Source organism: Octopus sinensis, linkage group LG2, assembly GCF_006345805.1.
Source record: "Octopus sinensis linkage group LG2, ASM634580v1, whole genome shotgun sequence".
Taxonomy (NCBI): Eukaryota; Metazoa; Mollusca; class Cephalopoda; order Octopoda; family Octopodidae; genus Octopus; species Octopus sinensis.
Genome location: NC_042998.1, coordinates 86,008,412 through 86,023,042, shown reverse-complemented (window position 1 = coordinate 86,023,042; position 14,631 = coordinate 86,008,412). Strand labels below are relative to the sequence as shown.

Below are 14,631 nucleotides of genomic sequence, written 5' to 3'. Positions count from 1 at the left end.
TTTCCATCCACCACATTGACTCATAAGGCTTTAGTAGGCCCAGAGCTATAGCAGAAAACACTTACTCAAAGTGCTGCACAGTGGGACTGAACCCAAGAATACATGGTTGGGAAGCAATCTTCCTGTGATCTCTAGAAATGGTGTACTCAGTTTACACCAGAATACAATATGGAATTTCTACCTACACCTTTCCTATATATTGAGTAGGGTCATTTTCCTTATTTGTTTTCTTGCCAATTAGAACTTTGGTCTTTGCTAAGTTAACTTTAAAACCTGCAATTCCAGGTTTTGCTTCTACACCTAGAATTTCTTCCTTAATCCTACTACAGATTCTGTTATACGAATGAGATCATCAGCAAATAGTAATTCCCAAGGGCAACCATTCCTTAATTTTTTTATTATGACCTAGAGAACAATGTTGGATAGGAGGGGGCTGAGAACCAAATTCTGGTAAACCCCGACCTGCATTAAATTCATTGTTGCACTCGTTGCTAACTTTCACCTTACAGACAACACTTCTGTACATAGCTTGTATGGCTTTCAAAAGTTATTTATCTATCCCTAACTTCCTCAGGGACCACCAGATCACAGAGCAAGGACCCTGATGAAGGCACTTTCCAAGTCAACAAATGCAAAGCACAATAATTTACTTTGATGTAAATACTTCTCTTGTTATTATCATATTGGAAAGAGAACATCAGTGGTACTTCCAACTGGCATAAAAATCTTTCCTTAATTTTCATGACATTGTCCAGCAATTTGATACCACTGCAATTACTTCTATCTAAGGTGCCTCCTCTATGCTTGTAATATCATTGGGTAAAATACCTTCATGTAAACCTTGGTTAACTATATGGGTGACTAGGCTGTATCTTGCTCTGCCATGCATTTTAAGAATCTCAGCCTTTCCTTCCTTCATTGCTTAATCTATCATACTATTGTTGCATACGATAACTAGTTCCTCTATTGAACTTGTGTTGAGAAATCACTTTCTCCAACCATAGTCTACATTGCATTTATATGTATGTGTGTGAGTGTCAGTGTGCATGCATCCACATGTGTGTTTGTGTCTGTATGTATATATGAATGTGTGTTTGTATGTATAAATGAATATGCATGTGCATAAATGTAGGAGTGAGTGAATATATTTAAGTAGAAGTAGAAGTATGTGTATATTTTCGAAAAAAATGATGCCTTTCATCTTGCTATCTTCTTCTCTTTTCTTCCCCATGCAATAACCATTCCTTCAGTGCTCTGCTTGTTATAACCAGAACTGGCTTTGATGAAAGTAACATCAATAGACCAACTGAGTAAACCAATCAGTATTGTATATATAACAACAACTAGAAACAGCTGTAAGCCAAATTTGCTCCAATAAAGAAAAAATATGTAATGACCATTATTTTTAACTTCTTTCTTATATATCATTCTGTGTAAAAATCAGTTTGTCTGGAGACCACCCACGGATTTACAATACAGAATTGTGATGAACCATAACCTTGGACCCTGCCACAAGATTACCTAGAGTTCTTCATTAATCTAAATACTTTTAGCCTGAGGTGCAGAGAGCTTTTGAAATATTTTTCCCAGATTGATAATCCCTCACTGTGTGTACATGTCAAAACAAATACATATGAATAAATTATGCCAAGCTACATAGACCACAAATACATAAATGTTAAATGTTTTAATTACCTACTTGGGGTCAAATAAAAGTATATATTAAAAAAACAAATCATTCTAAGCGCTAACATCAGCTATCTTAGATCTACATCTATCAATTAATCTGTTTGGATGGCAACAGAACACTCTTACCATGTTTTCTATTGTGATAAGAACCATCTGTCCTTACTGTTTAGGTATTTAAATAAAGTCTTTGACCTATTTCACTACAAAAATTAAATTCTGTAAATAGCATGTAGCTTTCAAATTGCTATAACAACCCTTCATCTTATTTTTTGGAATTGCAATACAATTTCCAATGATTATACAATGTACTCAGATTGCAAGGTTATAGGTTATTCCTTGATAATGAAAATGTAAATTTTCATTCAACACATGTAAGAATGTATTGAATAAAAGTAAAATACTTTCTCCATTCGTGTTATATATATCATCATTATCATCATTTAACGTCCATTGTCCATGCTGGCATGGGTTGGATGGTTTGACCAGGGCTGGCAATCTGGAAGGCTGCACCAGACTCCAGTCTGTTTTGGCATGGTTTCTACAGCTGGATGCCCGTCCTAACACCAACCACTCCAAGAGTGTAATGGGTGCTTTTACATGCCACCAGTACGGGTGCAATTTGCATGGCACCAGTATCTGCCATGACAGCAGTTTTATTTGGCTTGATGGGTCTTCTTCTCAAGCACAACATGATGCCAAATGGACTTGGTTATTGTCACGTGACGCTCAATGCTTGAAGCCCAAAATAATGCCAAATGGTCCCGGTCCTTGCCTCAGTGAGACCTAATGTTTGAAAGGTGCTTTTACATGCCACAACTGTGATTTTACTTGGCTTGATGGGTCTTCTACTCAAGCACAACATAATGCCAAAGGTCTCAGCCATTGCCTCTGTGAGGCACCTCATCCCGTGTCTCCCTGAGTTTACCTCTATCACAGATTCCCTCCATAGTTAGAGATCAGCACAGCTGTCTTCGTCTATATGCATCACATGACCATACCAGCACATTCGTCACTCTTGCACACCACACTTGATGCTTCTTATGCTTAACTTTTCTCTCAAGATGCTTACACTCTGTCAAACATGCACACTGACATTGCACATCCAGTGAAGTATATTGGCTTCATTTCTTTCAAGCTTATGCTCTCCTCGGCTGTCACAACCCATGTTTCACTGCCATGTAGCATAGCTGTTCACACACAGGTATCATACAATCTGCCTTTCACTCTGAGAGAGAGGCTCTTTGTTGCCAGCAGAGGCAGGAGCTCACTAAACTTTGCCCAACCTAACCTTATTCTGACAGCTGTGCTCTTGAAGCATCTACCTCTGCTACTAACTTGATCACTTAGGTAATCGAAGTTATCTACTACATATATATATACATATATATATATACACATACAGAGAGAGGTGGGGAGAAACTAGTGAGGGATTATCAATCCGGGCTAAATACTTTCATAAGCTCTCTGTAGGCACAACAGGCTAACAAAATTAATTAGATTAGTGAAGCACTCCCAGTAATCTTTTGGTAGGGTTCCAAGTTATGGTTTATCACAATTACACACAAAAACACACACACACATATATATGCAACAAAACCTCCCAAAACTAGGAACCCAAGAAAAAAGTAATACCTTAGCCATAATTAGAATCTCTGTGTGGGACAATATCATGCAGTATCAATGTATGATATGATATGAAAAATAAAACCAATAAAACCATAAGAAACCAAGAATCCCAAAACAAGTTCAACGCTATGAGAATGAAGGGTAAACAAACAGACAGACACATATATACACATAAACATCGTGTGGTTTCGGGTTCAGTCCCACTGCATAGTACCTTGCGCAAGTGTCTTCTGCTATAGTTTCATATCAACCAAAGCTTTGTCATTGAATTTAGTAGATAAAAACTGAAAGAAAACCATCATATGTATATATTCATATAAATATATACACATATATATATATATATATATGTATGTATATATATATGATGGGTTTCTTTCATATATATATATATATATTAAAAATAATATGTTTACTATGGACTTCCTGTAACGCATGCACAATCATACACAGTAACCAACCTGGCTTAGCTGAAGCATACCTACATATATGTGCCCCAACAAAATTCTTTCCTCATAACTTTCAGATACATGGATATTTATTAATGAATTTTTTTTAGAAATATGCTTCAGATGACGGAAATATGGTGTAGATTCAGATTATATTAGGATTTGTTGTGATAATAAATTTTAAGAAAAAAAAAAGCGATATCATTATGTAAGTGTGCTATCCCACTATTTGTTGTTTGTGTATTAAATTCTGATATATTCATAATCTACATTCTCCAAAAGGTATTTTTCAAAATCTTCATTTAAAAATACCTATGTAACAGGATGAGAGATTCCTGCACTGGATGGGTGCTGCTTGCATCCTTTACATTAAATATTAATTGAAGAAAGAGTCAAGATTTTCCGTCAACTTTAACAGTATAAATATTTATTCTTTGATTTGCAATATAAACATTTCCTTCCTCTGGGCGAACCGGCAACCTAGGAGCTTATCGGCAGTAGTCTAGTGGAGTGAGTCAATCCTGCCTGTTCAAGCATAGTGGGGATGTGCCATGAGGTAGCAGCTCTCTCGAGCTGCTGGAGACACGTCTGTATCATTCAGCTGCTAGCGTCAAAAGAGAGAGATACCAGAGAATTTCACTGCTGCTAGTCTTCTGCGCATGTGCATGAGGGAATTTCCGGCAAGCCTTCCAGAAGATTCCAACCCTGTGCATGCGTGCTGGAGATTTCCAAGATAGCATCACTACAAGGGTCCCCCTCGAGTGTGGAAGCACGAAACAGAAGATTGTAGTGGCTCCAGAAAACAAGATGGCTACCGATCACCCAAAAGATGTGGCACACAATATGACAACTCAAATAAATATTAATGCAAAAAGAAATAAATATGCACAAAAGTTGTTTATTTTTTTTTATAAAATGTCCAAGACTAAAACATGAAACGGACCAGGAGAGAAAAGAGAATGTCAAATGTAAATTGTTTTTGAAAGTTTCTTGGGCCAGTGAACAGTTCTGTCTGATCTGGTAACATAAGGTTTGCTCGAGGTGCTTTTCGAAGACGGAGGTGGCGTTGTGGGCATTAGTAGAGGCAAAGGTGCCTGTATAGGTGAATGTGTTGGGGTCACCAATTGTAACAGGATGAGAGATTCCTGCACTGGATGGGTGCTGCTCACATCCTTTACATTAAATATTAATTGAAGAAAGAGTCAAGATTTTCCGTCAACTTCAACAGTATAAATATTTATTCTTTGATTCACAATATAAACATTTCCTTCCTAGGAGCTTATTGGCAGTAGTCTAGTGGAATGAGTCAGTCCTGCCCATTCAAGCATAGTGGGGATGCGCCACGAGGTAGCAGCTCGAGAGAGCTGCTGGAGACATGTCTGTATCATTCAGCTCCTAGCGTCAAAAGAGAGATACCAGAGAATTTCACTGCTGCTAGTTTTCTGCACATGCGCATGAGGGAACTTCCGGCAGGCCTTCAGGAAGATTCTACCCCTGCGCATGCATACTGGAGATTTCCAAGATGGCATCACTACACCTACTTTTCAGAAAGTAATGAGGAAACAAAGCCAACCTGAGTGAATTTTCTGAATCGTTCCACCTCCCAACACACTTTTTTCCCAACAAATTCAGATATAATCAGAATCTATACCATCTGGAGCATATTAGTAGAAAATTGTATCGAAAAATATCCATTTATTTGGAAGTTATGACGAAACACATTCTTGTGGGGGGGGAGACATTTGTTTATTCATGCCTATTGCTTAACAATGATTCCCAAACATTTTTTGAGCTGCCGCCTCCTTGACATCCATGCCACATTCCTAGCAACCCCAATTAACTAACCATCACAAACATAGACCTCTTTCTGAAGCAAATTCAAAGCAACTGTATTTCACAAATCAAACTTAACCTAATGAACCCATTATTTTACTGTTTTTACATAAATCTATACCCCATTATCGCCCCACTTTTTACATGAATCGCTGCCCCATTATCGTCCCACTTTTCTTCAATGCCCCCTTGAAACTTTCCACCCCCCACCCCCCAGGTGGATACCACCCACTTTGGGAACCACTGCTTTAACATAGGTAATATTAATATTACATTGCTATATAAGGTGGTGAACTGGCAGAATCGGTAGCACGGCAGGCAAAATGTTTAGTGGCATTTCATATGTCTTCACGCTCTGAGTTCAAATTCTACCGAGGTCGACTTTGCCTTTCATCCTTTTAGAGTCAATAAAATAAGTACTAGTTGAGTACTGGAGTTGATGTAATCGACTAACCCTCTCACGGAAATTTCTGGCCTTGGGTCAAAATTTGAAAACAAAATTACATTGTTATTAAATGTCTACAAATCAGCTTGCTTTGCTTGACTTTCATTTTGTATTTAACGATCTCTATTAGTGGTTCGGCAAAAATGACTGATAGAATAAGTACCAAGCTTAAGGAATAAACTGTGGAGTTGATTTGTTTCACTAAAACCCTTCAAGGCTTAGCTCCAACATGGCACATGTGTGCGTGTGTGTTTACCCACCACCACTGCTTGGCAATTGGTGTTGGTTAGTTTACATATATACATATATATATATTAAGACATACATATTCATACACACACACATGCATACATATGCACACTAACTGCAGTACCTGGCCTAGACAGCTTTAGGATCTTTTCAGTTTGAACGGCAGTTTTTTCTAGCGGTGTCATATGAAATTGTCACCCACAATTATGACCCAAGAATCGATCTATTGCAGTTCAATCTCTTTTAGGGTTAGGGTTGGGGGAAGGGTATCTTTTTTTCGGATCTTTTCCTTTTGAACGGCAGTTTTTAACATAATTTCTAGGTAACTAAAAAATTTTAAACTTCGTATACTGGTAGAATGTGTTTATAAAACATCTTTTTCTCTTGGCTTTATTGAGAAAATTCTATAGTTTGTAAGACATGTGTTGTTTTTTTCTTCAACTTCTGCAATTTCAACCAATCAATGACGTCTATTGAGGTGAAAACATTCTGTGCTGCATGAATATGTCCCTCGTTTAAGAAACAGATTGGGTTTATTTACATTTCTGAAGAAAAAAAGATACCCTTCCCCCCACCCCTAACCCTAAAACAGATTGAAATGCAATAGATCGATACTAGGGTCATAATTATGGGTGACAATTTCATATGACACCGCTAGAAAAAACCGCCAGTCAAACCGAAAACATACACAATTTTTTTTTTGTCAAAAGTTTCTTGTGTTTAAAATGTTTTAAATGTTGGAGATTATGAGTCTGCAAGAAATTTGTGCAAATTCAATTTTATTTGACACTTCTTTCTCCATTTAACTCTTATTCTAGTCTTCTTACCTTAAACTTTAATCATAACCTAACCCCAGTCTATAAACCCTAGTTTATTTTGTGCAAAGTTGAAATTTCCAATTTTTGAAATATAGAAACATGAAGAAAATTTCTAGAAAATGAAAATAGGAAAAGTGAAAGAACCGCTTATTGCACAACTCAATGAAAACATGGCGTTCCTACACAAGTGCCTCCTTCAACATTGTTTCCTAATAATTTCCAGAAAAGTGGATATAATTTTTTTATGAATTTCTTTTACAAAAATGCTTGTTGTGAAAACAATTTTTTATGGAGGAGAGAGAAGTTTCGGAAAACTCACACTTGTCTCATAACTTTCAGAAAAATGGATATTTTTTTAATGAAATTTTCTACAGATATCTTTTAGATGGCATCGATTATCGGAATTTAATATGAAAGAAAATGGTGGGCTCGGAAATATACATACTGACACACGACATCTATAAAATGAAACTTGAAATTTCGTAAAAAAAAAGCGTGATGTATGTCAGTATGTTTGTATATGTGCTCAACAATTATATTTTTCACATTAAATTCCGATATAATAGTAATCTACACTATTTGAAAGGTATTTGTAAAAACAAAAATCATAGAAAAATATCCATTTTTCTGAAAGTTATTAAGAAACAAAATTCGTGTGAGTTTTCCGAAACTCTGTTCCCCTCTTTTGCAAAAAAATTTCTTCACAACAAATTCCGATGTAGCAGGAATCTACATCATCTGAAGCATACTTGGAGAAAATTTCATTATTAAAAATATGCATTTTTCTGGAAGTTATAAGGAAATGATGTTGGTAGAGGCATAATTTTGTAGGTATGCCAAAAATATTCATATTCAAGAATTGCTTGTAAGTCGGTTGTAAGCAAATAGCTAAATATAACAATTTTATATATTATTCGATAGGTTCTTACCTTTAAAAATCAAAATTCTAGAGTGACATGAAACTAATTATTTTTTAAAAGTGTAAAAAATACAAACGTGTAGATCTGAAGATGTGGCGCAATAGACTTCTTGTCGCTCAACCTCATAACAAGCAAACAATTGCAGACGACACATTTGGAACACAGTGAATACCAAAACCGAATACGATTAGTCGTAATTATTTTTATTCGTTTCCCCCACCCACCTCATCACCATCACTACCTAATCAGGCATATCTGCTTAGGTACAAACATGAATCTCTATATATAAACGGCAGTTTGTCTGTGTGTCTGTCAGGTTGTACCCTCACCCTGACCACGGCTTTCAACCGATTCTGATGAAACTTGACACACACATAGCCCAATGTCATAATTCAAAACTAACGCAGCGAAAATTTTGAAAAGTTCCCCCAGTTCTGAAAATAATCGATAAATTCGACATGGGGTCGAGAATCTAAGCTTTTTATATGCAACACATTTTCTGTTGTAGTTTTCGCAACTTGCAATCGATTTTCACCAAACTCATGGTGAAGCTTAATGTTACCCTAAGAAACTTAATTCTGACGTTAGTTTTCCATGCAATACCTTACCATCAGAAAAAATCGATAAAATCATGCCATTTTGGGAAATCGTGTTCAAATTCAAGATGACATATTTTCGACAATATCTTTCACAAATTGGCAGGAATTTTTTTTGAAATTCACAGCGAGCATCATGTCTGCTCCAAGGAACTATATGGCCCTGTTTATTCCAATAGGATACTTTATTACTGGAAAAAATCGGTTAATTAAATCATATGTGGCACACACAGCAAACCGATTTGTGTATTAAACACAAACCACAGACTGTCTAGGGGACGCAACTCGACCTTTTTAACTCTCTTACACTCCCAAATAAATATCAAACAGCTATCGATAATTCAACCCAACCAATTCCTATCAGGAAAAAATTACATTCGAGACTTTACCCCCAACACTTCTGCTAATAGCTGCTGCAGCCGCAAGTTATTTGAATACATTTTTTGTTTAAACTTTCTTTATAACTACCACCCCAAACGTTTTACCTTAAATTTTTGACGTACCCTAAGGGTCCTTGGACACTACTTGCAAACTCTTGGTTTATTATAAGCCGCTTTTGTCGTGTGCACCAAAAAACCTTTTCCATTCGTTTGTTCAGTTTGGTCACTTTTCACTTTTTCGTTGTTGTCACTCACATTGTTGCCCGCTTTTTTGCCGTTTTGGTACATTTTTATACATTTTGGGATACTTACCCCACATGTTCCTTTTTATTACACCTTTGCCAAACACATTGCTTCCACCAAAATACTTACCCCACGTGTACCTTTGTATTACACCTTTGCCAAACACACTGCTATTCGCCAAAATGCCACCCAAGAAGAGAAGGACCCTCCTCAGCCCTCGGACGGCCAAGGCATCGGCTGCTAGGGCTTGAAGGGCACGCGAGACCCACGAAGAAACCGCCTTGCGCCCCTCACAAAAAGCTTAAATCCCAAGGCCAAACGCTACAAGTCGCTGGGTTACATTTGGGCGAACAGTGCTTCACCCACGGTCAACTCTATGTGGGCTGTTCACGCGTTGGGAGGCGCAATGATGTTTTAATGTTTTCGCCCAAAGGGACAGCTAGGAACATCGTATACACAGAAGTATTCGAGTGAAGAGAAGACATTGCAACCTACACATGCGCCTTCGTTCCCTAGAGGGAAAGGACTAGATCGGGATTAGTCGTTACCCACTAGGGGCTCTTACATACCCGGGCAACGCCGGGCTATGCTGCTAGTATTTTAAAAGATTGAAACTTATTTTCTTTCTACGTGTGAATTATGAGCAGAAAGGTGTGGGGGAGAGGGACGAATTAAGCATTTACATTAAATTCTTTGCCTTTCATACTTTTGGGGTCGATAAATTAAGTGCCAGTGTAATCGACTAGTCCCCTCCCACCCAAATTTCAGACCTTGTGCTTTTAACAGAAAGGGTTGTTGTTGTTGTTTATTTATTTATTTTCCCATTTATTGAAAGATAGACCGTCGACTTCTAGCGTTTAAGACAATTCAATTTATAAACTCAGTCTTCATACTCCGAAAATATTCAACATTTAAAAACAATTTCCTTCTTTCACGAATATAGCATTGTAGTATATCAGTAATTAATAAATTTAAGATCTTGCAGGAATTTTTTAAAAATTGGCAAATGTGCCATATCACCGGTGATATTCTCTTTTAAAAGATGAGCCGTTGCAAAATTCCAGGTCCCTCGGTTGAAATAGTGTGACCTACAACATACAACTTGGACACACGCGTGCATCATCAGCATCATTATTTCACGACCGCTTCCTATGCAGGTATGCATTGGACGGTACATGAAAGAGATAACGATGAAGGTGGCGAGGAAGATATAATGAGAGGGTTAGTGGCTGAAAAAGATGTGAGAGTAGGGAAGACAGCGTTCATGCGACAGAGAAGCCACGAGGAGAAGGGCAGTAAGGGTAAAGAGCTGAGGGAGAAAATTCTAGAGGAGCGTTGCGGAGCTAAGGATAAAGGCTGCCATCTTCACTACCCATATTAGCGTTCCTTGTGCTAAACTTGTACTAGTGTGCAGATTTTCTCCAGTACCAAAAGTTGCCAATTGTTGCAGTCACTTACCATCTCTTTTGAGATTTAGCATTATGTCAGGAAGAGCACCCACCCGTTTTCACAACTTCGTCTCATGACTCTCTAGGTCTTTCTCTTCAACTAACATCATCCACTTTAAGCGCTCGGTATTTTTTAAGCAGTTGTCGTCATCCACACTAACGCAGTCTTTTTTCTTGCATATTTCATGTTTCCTCTTACAGCTTTTCTCTCAGGTCATTTTTTTTTTCTCCGTCCTTCATGCATACTAACGCTACACAACCAGTGACGCATGTACACTATATTCCTTTCTACCCTTCGAGGCCTATAAATACTGGACTAAGTAAGCAACGTACTCTGCATACAGATAACAGTCCGACCTCCATTCTGAAGGAAAGGCACTTTGTTACTAACACAATTTGTATTTTCCAGAACTTTTCCCCATCCATTCGTTCTCAGGCTAGTATACTTTCAGAGTACCCGATCCCAGCTGCTAATTAGGTTATGTGACAGAAACTCTTGAATACTTCTAAGGAACTACCTAGGCAGATCGAGACAGTAATATTCAGATTTAATTTTCCAAGAAGTTCCTATGTGTGGAACTGATTTTAGTAAATGAAGAGTACACACAACTACATTCATTTTTTAGATAGAACAGCTTTCCTCTTGGTGTTCCATATTAGCTAGGACGATATTAACTTCAATGATCCCCAGTTTTTCATGTGTGCCCTTTTCCTAAATGCTTGTCTTAACAAGAATTAGAGCTCCATCACTCCTAGGGGGTCCAGCGGCGCATTCGTTCACCATGACGCGTATTTCTATGACGCGCACTCGTTCACCATCACAAGTAGTTAGTTCTATGACTCCGCACAATTGCTAGATAGTCGTTGTCCCTACGATGGACTCATCCGACCCTTTAAGTGGTATCGGTAATTTATTTTTATTTTATCATCTATTTATTTTTGTCCTGATGAATTTCGAGCAAACACTCTCAATTTGCCGAGCCTTGTTGAGAGAGTTGGTTTAGTTGACAAGTCGTCACAATCCAAAACAGTTCTTATTAGGAGCCATTGTTCTCCTTGAAAGGTATGGAGGTGATATCTCACTTGCCCGTTCCATTTTTCCTATGGTTTCTAGAGACAAATGCCCTAAAACAGATCTAATCTAAGAGACAATAGCTTAAACCATAAAGATATTATGTCAATAATGCGAGCCATGTGGATTAGATTTGTTCTAGAGAGAAAAGCTAACGTGTACAAAAGCATTCCTAAATAAGGTAAAAATCCACATGAAACGAAGAATAAGGGTCTTGAATCACAAAGTAAAAATAGTGAGGAGTCTGGTTTAAAAGAAAGCGAGAGCACATTTATACTTAACTATAAAAAAGATAGGGAAAAAGAGTAATCAGGGCTGTAGAGGATATAAAAAAGAATCCTAATTCTTTCTATAAATTCATAAAAGAATCAGCTTCAGTGCGTTACAAGATAGAGCCATTGTGTGATGGAACTAGCCCAAAAGAGTAAGTGAAATACTGAATAAGACCAAAAGGTTTTCACCTATCACCATGGACTTATGGAAATGTTTGTTTTCCGACGTAACAGCTCTATATCGAGAAGCGGTAACCATTACACAAACTCTCAGAAAAGAATTGCTTGGACCAGTATTCCGTTTGTGATATGCTTTTAAAGCGGAATGAACGCATGCCTTTTTTGAAACAACTTGTGACTGGAAATGAAAAATAGATTGTGTACCAAAACGTAGTTAAAAAAAGATCCTGGAGTTTGCGTAAGTATCCCTCAAAACAGCAACCAAAGACAAATATCCATGCCAAAAAAGCTACCCTTTGTGTTTGGTGAAATCATAAAGGTATTATTTGTTATGAGCTTCTCCCACAGAGCCAGACCAATTAATCCTGGTGTGTACTGTCGTTAGCTGGCTAATTAAAGAATTGAGGCCGGAGATTGCCAACAGAAAAGGGTAAAATTACAGTGTATACCCAGAAAAGGGGTAAGGTTCCAACAAGACAATGCCCGACCACATGTGTCTTCGGTTACCCGAACAAAGTTACATGAATTTGGCTGGGATCTCTTATCCTATCAACCATATTCTCTTGATATTGCGCCATCCGACTACCACTTGCTTTTATCTCTACAGAACTCATTGCAAGGAAAAGCATTTAGCGATTTAGATGGAGTCAAAATGCATCTAGATAACTTTTTTCTTCAAAACCAGTCAAATTTTAAGCTGATGGAATATTTAAATTGCCTGATAAATTGCCGGGTAAAGGCCATTGATAATAATGGAAATTATTTCATTGAATAAAATTTATTGAAAGGTCAATTATTTATATTCCTTTCTGCATATTAAAAAAAGAACTTTCCGGACAACCTAATAACACCAAAGATGTAGTGAGGACAACGATTATGGCAGCATTCACAGATAAGGAGACTGTCCAGAAAAGTTGCAGAAGATCCGAAATCGTCTCGAGGCCATGGATGAAGCCAATGGCGATTTTATTGAATAAATTGACTCTTAAGTATTTCAAGATACAATAATCCCCCGACTATCACAAGTGTTACATTCCCAAACCCCTCGCGATAGGTGAAAAGCCGCAAAGAAGAGACAGTACTGTACTATAAATCTTTTAAATTATTTTTATGATTTGTATATATCTATTTTATTATAAATGCAGAACAACGCCACGGAGGAATCGACGTGAGCTTACATAATAAACCGCGATATAGCGAGGGATTATTGCATTTTTATGTAATTTTGGTAAATATATCTGTTAAAATGAGATGTCAGTGTTATATTCATTCTTGCGTAATTTAAACAATTTATTCAGGCTCGAAACATAAAAGACTTTCTCACCTTCCCAAGCTTTAAACTAACAGACTTGTTTGTTGTTTATACACCTGCCCTGGTCTATTGTTTTCTTTGTAAATTCCAACTATATATATATATATATATACACACACACATGCATGTACCTATATATGTATATATATATATATATATATATATATATATATATATATATATATATATATATATATGTAATGTGTATATATATATATATGTGGGTGTGTATATATATATATATATATATATATATATATATATATATATATACAAATATATATTTATATATATATATATATATTATATTATATTAGAGACAAAATATAGTTTTCATTAGAGTTTATAGAGTTTATTTTAGATCTTGATTATAATATTTATATATATTTTCATTGATAATTTATATATATTAGTCATTTCAAATATCTATATAAGTAGATATAGACTAAAATGGATATTAGAATATGGATTTTCTACCTTATAAATTAAAGTTAATATTTAACATTATAGTCGATTTCGATATAATCATATTTAATAATAGAGTTTATTATAAGTAAATTTTTATTTAGATTATATAGATTATTTATATCTTAAAAATATTGATTATATTTTATATTTTAGGTTTTGAAACCACCTGAAGAATGTCTCAAAGATGTGATGACACGAAACGATCGTAGTGGTTATTTATAATTGTTAAATTTTACTTTATATAAATTATTTTATGTATTGGCTTAAGTCTTTCTTTGTTTGATTTGCATAATAGTGGTTTTGTCTCTAATAATAATATATAATATTTTACTATAAAATTGGATTCAATCCTAAATCTGATTTTTCCCTGTAAATTTGGATTTATTCCCTAATATCTATTATTATTATTATATATATATATATATATATATATATATATATATATATATATATATATATATATATATATATATGTATATATATATATATATATGTATATATATATGTATATATATGTATGTATATATATATATATATATATATATATATATATATATATATATATATATATATGTGCAAGAGAGACGTTTGCGCTGGTATGGTTATGTGGCGAGAATGGATGAAGACAGTT

At 35.9% G+C, this 14,631-nt stretch overlaps 1 protein-coding gene across 1 annotated transcript in view; it reads right to left on the bottom strand.

The window, feature by feature from the left end:
• The window catches only part of LOC115225134 (protocadherin Fat 4), a 549,120-nt gene extending 540,950 nt beyond the window's left edge, over nt 1-8,170 (bottom strand). The window contains exon 1 of the mRNA XM_036500736.1: nt 8,106-8,170. Within this exon, the coding sequence (XP_036356629.1) occupies nt 8,106-8,155 (50 nt within the window). The 5' untranslated portion in view covers nt 8,156-8,170. The remainder of the gene's footprint in view (nt 1-8,105) is intronic.
• Between the last annotated feature and the right edge of the window lie 6,461 nt (nt 8,171-14,631).